Genomic DNA, 11,625 nt, shown 5'->3' on the forward strand with positions numbered 1-11,625 from the left:
TGGCTTGAGGATTGGAGGACACGTGAAGGAGAGCGAGATAAGATGCGAGCGGGCTGGAAGTTACAGGCGTTAATAGAACACGGTGTTTTAACATGAACATTAATAGTCTCATCCTCCTGGGGCCGCCAGAGAGACATTCTTCAGAGGTGACAAGTGCCGTGCCCGTGATTACCATTCGCCACTGTAGAAGAGACGCCTTCACACGGCTTGAGCTCGCATTACATCGCGCGCACGGATGCCACGATCGATGCGTACACCTCGGAATCACAAACGGGGCACATTCTTACACCGCACACCCAGGGACCCTGTCGAATGCTGTACCATCACTGCTGATACGTGCAAAGTGCTCGAGTGACGAGATGACTGGCGAGGACTGTTTGCTGGCTGCCGAAATGAGTTGGGGTCGACGAGTGGGATAGAACTCGTGGCTGGGTGGATACTTGCTTCAGATTAAGAATGACCGGGTTCGTACGACTTGTTGGCCGATTGGTTCGGGGTATTTGCCTTGTGCGTTGCACTCATGGCCACGTCCCGTCTGCTTGTGATCTCACAGCGCCCTCCAATGACCACCAATACTTCCCGCAGAGCATCACGGCAAACCCAACCAAGATGACACCACCTCGTCGAGAGGACTCGACTCACAAGTTTAAAGTAACAAGTTCACATCCAGATTGGGGGTTTACTCAATCCATCATCCCTCTAGAATTGATTGAGTATCGTGCTACGGTATATAAACAGGAATTGCCACTTGAGATGGTCCCCATACAATGTAGCAATGTGACATTTCCACCAGTGATGGCGATGATGGTGTGGTGGCAAGAGCTGGGATGACTTCTTAACGTTTTACATGGAATCATGCAGTGATCCCCACGCATTCGAAGACAGAATAGCATTTAGTTTGTGGCACTAAACGAATCAATATCTGAGACTTAACTGGTATTGACATAATATAGATGCTTTGTGTAACCAGGGGCTGAAGAATTAAATAGCATCAACGCAGAACAGCAATTGACGTCAATACTGCCTACAAAATGATTACATTTTAAATGCATTTTGGAAAACCAAACTATGTACATGTGTAACAAAAAAAGTAAATTGTTATATCAATTAAGAAAATGCACTTCACAAAGCAGAAAAATCCATATAACCTTTTAATTTAAAATATACAAACTTTAATTATCTGGCCATTGTGGATTGTTGATTAAATGTTACAACATTGCATCTTAGAACAAGCCTTGAATAAATGATCAACATTTTAACTTCTTTGTAATATTATTAAAAAAAAAATTATGACAGGCAGATATTGTTAGAAATGCCAAACAAGATTCACTATTTACCATCAATGTTGAGAATGTATAATTTTTACATTTTAAAATTCTGAAATCTGCCATCAACCAGTGTCATGAAAATAACGCTGAAAACCAGTTGCTAAACAAAAAGTTTATCGAATTTTTTTTTTCTTTCTGAAAAGCAACAATTTTGTTTTGGTGCCGATACCTGCTGGTGAGCAACCTTCACCGGCCTTCCCCATTTCTCGGGGCAGTGTGCACATGAACATCGTCATGGCTTGGTGCGCGTGGCCACGGCTCGCAGCTTTCGACTTCTGTTTCGGCGCTACGGTGCACGGGTATTCGAAGTGCACGGCAAATGACGAGTGTGGGAGATTACGGTGCGGCGCGCTTTCAGGTACTGACAATTTACACGAAACGAAATGTTCCGTCAACTTGACCCCAACGCAGGAAGGCGGCTACTTCCCCCCCACTTCTTTAGCAGACAAGCTTGTGTAGTCCTTGAGCACTCCAGCCAAGTGGTCGTTGTGAGTCTTGAACTTCTTCTTGCGCTGTGAGTTGGCCCTCCGATTCCGCATAGGAGCCTAGGATGTTACGTAAACATAGCACACGTTGTTGGTGAACTCACTCTTGATTGAGAATCGTACACTTTATACGTTCACTTTATAAGCACGACGTTACGTCCAGACAGGGAAGGGGGGTGCTGTGTACTGTGTGTGTCCTCACCAGTCTGCGGGGGCCAGTGTCCTGCATTGACGAGATGCCTTGCCGTTTCAAGTACTCCTCAATCTTCTCTTCATCAATCGAGTCCACGGGAACACTTCGCCATAACTTTTGAAACTCTGCAACACCACAACTCACGTTACCAGTGAAGCGTGGACCTCATGATAACCCTACGGGGAAAACTGATGCAATGTACAAAGTTGAAATAACCATTCACCATTGGATTGGGATCAAAATAATTCAATAGAGAGACCAAGAGTCGAGTGCAATTGGAATGTTGAACTTGATCACGTAAATGAACATACCCCAGCTATGTGGGAACATTATCTGTTACAATAAAGTGTGATGATAACTTAAAAATACTGTTATCTAGATAAAATGGGCTCGTAAAAGATAACGGGGGTTTTAAATCCCAATGTTTAGCAGAGTTCATGTCCTTAATTCACTCCTGAAAATGCTATGCAGCGTTAATGCGGGTATCAACCGGCTCCGTGGTAAGGGCGCCTATCGGCAGGCCAGTCAGATACTCCATTTGGGCACTCCCATTTCATACAGAAGCCGACATGCACTTAATACAGGCAGGTGAAATACAATGGCGAGGATTCGCATACCTTCATCCACAGAAAAATTGCAGCTCTTGTCATTGTAAAATAGGATCTTCTTCTTGTCTGGTCTAGTAATAAAGAGGATCTGATCACCGAGAACCTACGGAAACACACAGCCTGCATAGTTCAAAGGTCAACAGTATTTTACGATAATCTTGCAATGAACCGTTCAACTCCAACAGTTATGAAAACCACCGTACTGGAATTGGTTACCGGTCAACTTAGTGTTGTTGCTGGTGATGAAGTTGGTGGCGAGACTGCTTGCGGCGGTGATGGTGCCGCTGTGGTGGCGTTGCTGGTGAATTTGGTAGTGCTGGAACCATGCGAATGGTTGCGTTGGCACCACCCGTAGCTGAAGTGTCAGTGGCGATGCTGATCAAGGCGGAAGCCGCCGACGCTAACAGTTGGCGAGGTTGTCGCTGCCAATACTCGCGACCGCGTACCTTCATCGCCTTGGCAGCATTGGGAAGTCCTTCCTCGACGTCATCCTGCAGGATTCCGCCCAGGCCCTGCTGGTCATGTCTGTCCAACAGCCGCAGCAGCGCTTTCTTGTCCTTCAGATTGTATTTGGGCTTGAAGGCGTATTTCCCATCGATCACGTCGATCTTGGGGTTGTTGAGCAAGGCCTGGAAGGACGAAGGAAACATTACGTCTCAATGCTCAGCCGCCACGACGCCTGTCCGTGCGCTCGCGATCAAATTTAGCAGCAGCAACCAGACATCTCGTAATTCAAGTTATCACTGGCATTAATCTCTAACCTTTCTTCAGGAGTGTACTTATTTTTTATGTTGTGACCTATCTGTGTATTTTTCTCATGGACAATTCACCATGTATGCCAATGTGTCAGGTGTGACTTAAATCAAAGACATCGTAATCAATTCAAATGTCTGACTGTGATAATACATTACATTTTCCTAAAGGAAACTGACGAAATGCCTAATTTTAACAATTATTGCCGTGCCTTGAAAGACACAAATTTATATTCCTCATTCTGGGTAGAATTAAAATGTTCATAATCAAATTATAAAATGGGAATATCCGTAGGTCAAAATTTTTAAACTAACCACACTCACCCAATATTAGTAAAAAACCACATGATTCAGATGCTAAAAAGTCAGCACTCCTGTCTGCACAAGGCAGGTAACAATTAACCCCTCCCAACCTCCAGTACTCATTAAATGCCACTATTAAAAAGCAATCATTTTTGTAATGTCTTGCTCATTCCACTAGCCTAAAGGTAATGTTTGCATATAATTTGCATAAATAAAAAATAATTGAACCTCTGCATGTGACTATTACATTATTGAAATGTTGTACAAGTTAGTAACGTCTGGTCTACAACAGAGCACCACACAAACTTCAAATCCCAACACAATCGCACAGCACTACAATAAACCATCTTCATTTACAGAAGAAAAAATCGTGAAATTCGATTATACGCGATTTTTTATTTTAATACCAGTTCAAGTTTTGCGCATTTTTCCTTCACCTATTTGCGATTTGGCGACATCGCATTATGGGGCAGGGTTACTGACGCAGTAGAGCAGTGGATTGTGGCCCTCGTGTGCCCTCCCAAGCCGTTGTGTATCAGTTGTGCCGCCATCCACAAGCTGAGGCTTTTACTGCTCAAGCGCCCATGGCCTTCCCTGCCATTTTTGCCTTATTTGTGGTGGGGGTTTTTTTATTTCCATCATGGGGCTAAGTATCACGTGAGTGGAAGAAGTAAGAGCAAGGGGGTAAGGGGGCAAACAAAAGTCATGAGTTTAGAAAACAAAAAGTCGTCATCACTTTGACTTACTCTCCAACAACATCATCATCTCAATCACACCCCACGATCAACTCAACACATTTGAAAACCTGATTATCGGCAGCTGCCTGGATTGAAAACTTATCTCAGAGGTACCAACTCAGCGTTCCGACTGCTGAGCCACCCCGGCCACTGTTTGTTCAGCATTTAAGACCTGGTTCAGGTACAACATGCGAGTGGCAATCCAGCTCAAGCGTGCTGATGTGGACAATGCCAAAAAAGAGACAAATATCTCCCGTATAGCCTTAACAGACTGCTGGGGCAAGTGCTGTGAAGCGAGCACCTATGAAGGCCGGTACGGCACACGAGGGGGTGGGTAGCCAGCACGATGCCTGGCCGCCTTTGTCTGCCCAGTGGTGATGTTTACACACCGCACCAGGTACTCGTTTGAAGCTGAGTCGACCTAGGCGAGGCCCAGGACCGATTCAGATCATTGTAAATGTTGTCAGTCATGAACGGGAATCGAACTCGGGTCGCCAGGTTCAGTGTGCAGCGCTCTAACCGCTACACTACCGCTCCCAACAATGCCACCCACGCACTAAAATGCATCCCCACACAACCCGGCATCAGCACAAACTTTCCAGTTCTATTAACCCACAATGCACTGCACTTCGAAAGGTGTAAACAAACCCACCTCAGTGGTCAGCCACTGCTTCTGCTTGATGCCAATGTCCAGCTGCTTTGTCTCATCCAGAATCTCGTCGAGCGCGAGGGGGTGGGTGTCTCCCTTTTGGTGCCGCGTCTTCACAAGAAAGCGCACGCATCGAGTACAGCGTTGTTACATCTACATGGAGTCAAGTACATACAGTTGTGGCCCCTGGGAAGTTCTGTGTGGCTGCCAAGTTAAGAGCCGATTGTACCTTGTCCACACCCCCTTCTGAATACAATATGCAAGGTACACATGCATAGAAAGAGTGGTGTAAACACAAACACTCCTAGCGTTACAGCTGCAAATTCACAAACTACTAACGTAGCAAAACCCTTACCTTCATGTGATTGACAATTTTAGCCAACACCCCAAACTTGTACCCAGAGCTTCCCGGAAGGTTCTTATAGTTGATTCCATTTCCGGTTTCTGTAAAACAAAGACAAGCATGCAGGTTACTTTATTAGGAGTCTGCCAGAAAGTGTCCAGGCGGCTCAGCGGTTATTACTCGGGTTGGAATGACTTGGTGCCTTGATTATTGAATCGTTGTTTTCCCATTATTGCCAACGGGAGTGTCTTTTAGTCGTTTCAAATGTTTACACTGTCCCACCAATGAACATAATGAAATTAGAGAGAGGAAAAATTCCTCACTGGATCTTGTCCTGCATTATTCCCTGGCTCTCTCCTCCCAACGTCGTCCAGATTGAGAGGTGAGCATAGCCTCAGCGTGCATCTCCTGTTTCTGCTATGCGTCTGTAGCGGCATCGTTGAGCGTTGTACGCGATTGCCACTGCTTGTAGCCCGTAGTAACGGCCTCGAGTCAACAGGGAGCAGAAGGGAGTCTAAGGGTGATGAGTCAGGTCGTTGGGCTAAGCCGCTAAGCAGAGGTCGCAATCGGGTACCCGATACCCGTACCCTACCCGATACCCGGCTACCCGTACCCGACCCGTTTGCGACCCTGGTGCGGCCGGGTACGGGTAAGCCGTGAGTCACTGGTGAGTAACCGTTTGTCACTCATTTCCCAACGTCTTGTTTCTCACAATTCAAGTTCCTAGAATCAACCCACCCGCGCCTGCAACATGGCTTCATCCCAGAGGTCGCAATCGGGTCCTTGATACCCGTACCTGTTGGAAGGGGCCGTACCCCTTTGTGTTGTTGCTACGTTATAATAAACGTGCCGTCTCCAGAAGAGAGAAGTCTCCGCAAGTTTTATACTACACCAGCACAGTTGTATACCCACTACACGTCGTATTTTTGTGCCATGTTCTCGGTCCTGTTCTGTCTTCATCACATTGCCCATCTCCCCGTGCCATTGTCAGTTCAATAAGCACCATAAAACTAGCACATCATGAGGACTAAAAACTTGCATAAAAATTGCATAATCTACAAGAAATGATTCTCGTGATTTGATCATAGACACAATTGGAATATATGGTCCACTCTAAACCGCATTAGCACAAAACCATGGCAGATGCAAATACCTGATGGACAAAACTGTCCAGTATGCGACTGCCATCATCCAGAACAGACCGTAGAACGTATAACAACGCAATGCCCGATCCACAAATACAAAGGAGACATCACGGAGACACACACCGCTGCTCCTGACGCGGTTATCTGGCTTGACCACCTGAATGTGAAATTGTAGTTGTTGCTCTGCATCTACATCAGCAGCCATACGAAAGAAGATTGGATTATAATTGAGAGCAAAAAAAAACAAAAGGAATGTGGAATTCACCACACGACAAAGGCAGCTTAATGGCAGGGCCGCTGGCAGAAAGGGCCCCCACGGAGGTCAGCCACTGACCTCCAGATTTGGCCCCGCTGGACCCCCCATGGTCAGGCCGTGATTTCTTCTTCTTGGAGGAGGAGGAACTTGAGGAGGGTGCCGGCCGCTTCTCTACCACCGGTTGGGCCAAGGCACGCTGCTTGAACCGCTCACGCTCGCGCAATAGGGCTGGATCCATCTGTCGGTGTGGGCACAGCGTTCAAATGCACCACGTTACATGGGTGTCCTACACCACACACCACATTACACGCACATCACACGTGTGTTACACCCCATACGAGTGTTGCTACACCACATTCTACATCACAAATGTACATTTTACAAGTGAACAACAGCCGCCATTCACCACTAAGTGGTGGTGACATCACCAATGGCGCTTGTGCAATGTTATGTGCACTTTTAGGCCACGTGAAGTGTCGAAGGCTCACTGGCAAAAGGTCACGGACCAGACCCAGGTGCCATGGCTGACTGAAATGGCTGGCAGATGCACCAAGCGTGCTCCCCACTGTGCCAACATTGAGTTTTAGCCTCCCGGCGCTCCTCTCGTTGTTGTGAGCCTTGCTCCTCTGCCCTCCGCTGTTGCTGGAGAGCGACTGCCTCTGACTCTCCAGCAGGATCCTTCACTAACCTCCTCCACAAGTGAACATACATCACACATACATAAGCTAATTACAAGTGTACATACATTCACCATCACTCGCCACAATCTATCTACTTCTGGATAAAGTCGTGGTCTTAAACCAGTTCCGTCCTCGTGTAGTTGCTCCAACCTTGTAACCGACTTTAATCGTGACTTTATTGATGCCTTGGTTTGTGCGAGCCTGGATAACTGCATCAATTTCCAACGAGTCACATGCCTTCTCCGAGACCAGATAAAATAATATTTCATATTCGTTTGTTTTTGTTCCAGAATTTGACTAAGTGTGTATGTGAAAGATGATATAGACATATGTCCTAGAATTTCTTCTAGATTTGAAGTTTTCGTAACTGCAAGGGTTCATACTCTTTGTTTTTTTTCGGTAAAGTCACGTAGGTAAAAAATAAAATTAAAATAAATGAAATCATGACGTTTCGGAGGCAACACAAGCTTCTTGATACCCCACTTGATACAGTAAGTTTGCTGCGACGGTGCCACCTGAAGACGGAAGCTCGTGTTGCCTCCGAAACGTCGTGATTTAATTTATTTTTATTTTACCGAAAAAAAAACAAAGATTATCTCCTAGAATGTTACTCCCTCACTCGTTCGGGCGGCCTCTCAAGTGCCCGTTATTCCGTTGCCAATGATCGTGGTTTACACATTTACAGTCCAGCAGATAGGTTGCATGCATTTTCCAGTCGGTTAGCTCTGCTTTTTAAAACAGAATTAAGTAGACGTAATTACATAAATTAGGTACTGGATTTCATCTGATGTAAAAACTGTCATTTGCTCAATGTAAAAACAGAGGAAACTCGAGTACAAAAAATAACCGTGATCATCCAAGACGCAAGGACGAATGTTGCCATAAAATCATCGGACCTGAGGACTGCACGTTTGCATTGAAACTCGACGCGTCAATGACACTGCTTGAACATAAAACATGTAATCGGCGACGTTTCGGGCAATGGCCCTTCTTCACAGCACATTTGCCAGAGAGATGGAGTCAACAATGATTGGAGACTGCCGTTGTTTACACCACGGAACCAGTTCTTAAATAGGCAAATGAAATTACCAAAAAGTAGCTTCGCATTTATCGACATATGTACATAGACGCAGTGAGATAAGGAGTACAATGTGGCTTCGAGCCGAGAGGAATACTTTGACAGGACAACACGAGGCGTGACGGGGAAAATTACAAGAAGCGGCAGTGAGAAAAAGAGCAGTGGAGTGACACGGCGCTGTGCACACGGCAGCCAGACGATGTCGCGAGAACCGGGCACATCGTCGCCCACAGAGGCGGCACCCCGCCGCACTCACCCCACTACCCCTCACCCTGCTGCCCCTCACCACGACTCACCCCACTACCCCTCACCCCGCTGCCCCTCACCCCCTCACCACGACTCACCCCTCACCCCGCTGCCCCTCACCCCCTCACCCCGACTCACCTCACTACCCCTCACCCCACTACCCCTCACCCCACTACCCCTCACCCCGACTCACCCCGCTGCCCCTCACCCCGACTCACCCCGCTGCCCCTCACCCCGACTCACCCCGCTGCCCCTCACCCCGACTCACCCTGCTGCCCCTCACCCCACTACCCCTCACCCCGACTCACCCCACTACCCCTCACCCGACTCACCCCACTACCCCTCACCCGACTCACCCCACTACCCCGACTCATCCGGCTACCCCTCACCCCGACTCACCCCACTACCCCTCACCCCGACTCACCGCGCTGCCCCTCACCACGACTCACCCCGACTCACCCCACTGCCCCTCACCACGACTCACCGCGTTGCCCCTCACCACGACTCACCGCGCTCGCCCGGGTCTTGGGGAACCTCGGCGGAGCGCGTTTGGGACCCCTTCTTCGCGTGACGTCACTCTTCTGGCGGACGTGATGTCATGTTTTTGATTTTATTTAAAATTGCGTGCATGACGTCATCTATGCCGAAGAGCGTGGACCCAAATGTGACGTCTTTCGGAGCGGCACGAACAAATAACGGATGTGACGTTGACCTTTTGCCTCGAAACGTGCGAGAAAACGTGACGTCACATCTACAGTTTACATTTTTTTCCGTCAGCATTGTGATATTTCAGTGTATCACCGTATTCGCTATATTTTGACTTGCACAGACGAAATAACGCGATTTCCCTCAGAAGCATGCGATAAACGTTAATTATTTAAATATATATTTATCACAATTTAAGTCGTCAGCTGGTGTTGCGTGGCCTCGCATCCGGTGACGCGTCGTTTCGCGCGCGTTTTTAGTCACGTGGCGGTGCCGCCCCCGGTCACGTGACGAGCGCGTGGCCGCAACTGGTGCCACGCGGTTCCCGTTGGGCGCCCCGAGAGACGAGGAAGGCGGCAGCAGCAGTAGCAGCAACAGCAGCAGGTAACGACAACGCCTCTCGTGTTCATACTCGTTGGTTCTCTCGGTAAAGTCACGTAGCTGTACAATATAAAGTTAATTAAATCACGACGTTTCGAGCGCAACACCAGCGTCCGTCATCAGGCCTCGCTCGCAAGCACTGCGCCACTGGAGATCCCCCATAACAATTTACCCGAGTTGTTATAGTGAATATCTTAATTAATCAGTAAACGTGTTTATATAAATCTCTTGTTCATTACAACTTTAGCGGTGCTGTTTGTTGCCGGCCGCTTGCGTTCAGCCACCGTGGCGTTAAATTATTCCCGTCGGTTCTACTTTTAAATAATTTTACCGACTTGTAAACCCATCGACGCAAACTACAAATTGTAGCTCCTTAACCCGACGCGAAATGTAAACGAGCAGGAACCTCTTACGATGTCGTGCATTCTCGTTCTTCCCGTCGTGTAAGAAGGGGGTGGGCCGGGGTTTGTAAGAGACTTAAGCATTTAAAATATAAACATTCCCAATCAAGATGCAAACACAAACCTCGGCACATTCGTCAACAACGCTGAGGCCTTAACACATAAAACACAATCGGCGACGTCTCTTCATGGCACGGAACTCGGGGCTGTGCCGTGGAGTGATTTCACGTGCGACCCCCCCCCCCCTAATTTTATTTGTATAACTTTAACGAAATGTAAGTAACATTTCCAAGCGTTCAACGTGCTGAATTTGGCCTTAAACGCAACGATGATGACGGTGTTTGTACCCTTCGCGTGGCGATGTTGGTGTAGACTAGAGCAAGGGCGGGGACCTTTTTACAGCCAAGCGCCATTTGGATATTTATGTAACATCATTCGCGGGCCATAAAAAAAATATCAAGTTTAAAAATTAGCCCGTTATATTTGGTCAAACATTTCATTAACTCACCCATAATGTGATGGCTGGAACTGCTTCTCTTTGGCGAGGCGTGTGATGATGTTAGCTGCTGGTGTTGATGATGTTAGCTGCTGGTGTTGATGATGTTAGCTGCTGGTGTTGATGATGTTAGCTGGTGTTGATGATGTTAGCTGCTGGTATTGATGATGTTAGCTGCTGGTGTTGATGATGTTAGCTGCTGGTGTTGATGATGTTAGCTGCTGGTGTTGATGATGTTAGCTGCTGGTGTTGATGATGTTAGCTGCTGGTGTTGATGATGTTAGCTGCTGGTGTTGATGATGTTGCTGGTATTGATGATGTTAGCTGCTGGTGTTGATGATGTTAGCTGCTGGTGTTGATGATGTTAGCTGGTGTTGATGATGTTAGCTGCTGGTGTTGATGATGTTGCTGGTATTGATGATGTTAGCTGCTGGTGTTGATGATGTTAGCTGCTGGTGTTGATGATGTTAGCTGCTGGTGTTGATGATGTTAGTTGCTGGTGTTGATGATGTTAGTTGCTGGTGTTGATGATGTTAGCTGCTGGTGTTGATGATGTTAGCTGCTGGTGTTGATGATGTTAGTTGCTGGTGTTGATGATGTTAGCTGCTGGTGTTGATGATGTTAGCTGCTGGTATTGATGATGTTAGTTGCTGGTATTGATGATGTTAGTTGCTGGTGTTGATGATGTTAGCTGCTGGTGTTGATGATGTTAGCTGCTGGTGTTGATGATGTTGCTGGTATTGATGATGTTAGCTGCTGGTGTTGATGATGTTAGCTGCTGGTATTGATGATGTTAGTTGCTGGTGTTGATGATGTTGCTGGTATTGATGATGTTAGCT

At 47.2% G+C, this 11,625-nt stretch overlaps 1 protein-coding gene across 3 annotated transcripts; it reads right to left on the reverse strand.

The window, feature by feature from the left end:
• Nucleotides 1-1,137: 1,137 nt before the first annotated feature.
• On the reverse strand, nucleotides 1,138-9,393 carry GTF2E2 (general transcription factor IIE subunit 2). 3 transcript variants are annotated; one of them, XM_078862379.1, is made up of 8 exons: nucleotides 9,288-9,393; nucleotides 6,878-7,037; nucleotides 5,411-5,499; nucleotides 5,059-5,166; nucleotides 3,061-3,243; nucleotides 2,624-2,717; nucleotides 2,016-2,131; nucleotides 1,138-1,873 (listed from the first exon to the last, which is right to left on the reverse strand). In XM_078862379.1, the coding sequence occupies exons 2-8, from the start codon at nucleotides 7,035-7,037 to the stop codon at nucleotides 1,748-1,750; spliced, it is 876 nt and encodes a 291-aa protein (XP_078718505.1). In that variant the 5' UTR covers nucleotides 9,288-9,393; the 3' UTR covers nucleotides 1,138-1,747. The 3 variants fall into 3 exon arrangements, with proteins under 3 accessions (XP_078718505.1, XP_078718507.1, XP_078718506.1); XM_078862381.1 differs by having other exon boundaries at nucleotides 9,313-9,387; XM_078862380.1 differs by having other exon boundaries at nucleotides 9,263-9,387.
• Nucleotides 9,394-11,625: the final 2,232 nt, after the last annotated feature.

Source organism: Lampetra fluviatilis, chromosome 13, assembly GCF_964198595.1.
Source record: "Lampetra fluviatilis chromosome 13, kcLamFluv1.1, whole genome shotgun sequence".
NCBI classification, from domain to species: domain Eukaryota; kingdom Metazoa; phylum Chordata; class Hyperoartia; order Petromyzontiformes; family Petromyzontidae; genus Lampetra; species Lampetra fluviatilis.

Bases quoted from the DNA above. Each gene is read 5' to 3' on its own strand.
- GTF2E2 (XM_078862379.1), bottom strand. From the start codon at position 7,037: ATGGATCCAGCCCTATTGCGCGAGCGTGAGCGGTTCAAGCAGCGTGCC. The intron at 5,500-6,877 runs GTCAGTGGCTGA...TTTGTTTTACAG, and splicing joins CAGCGGGGCCAAATCTGGAG to AAACCGGAAATGGAATCAAC. The intron at 2,718-3,060 runs GTACGCGGTCGC...GTGTTTCCGTAG, and splicing joins ATGCTGCCAAGGCGATGAAG to GTTCTCGGTGATCAGATCCT.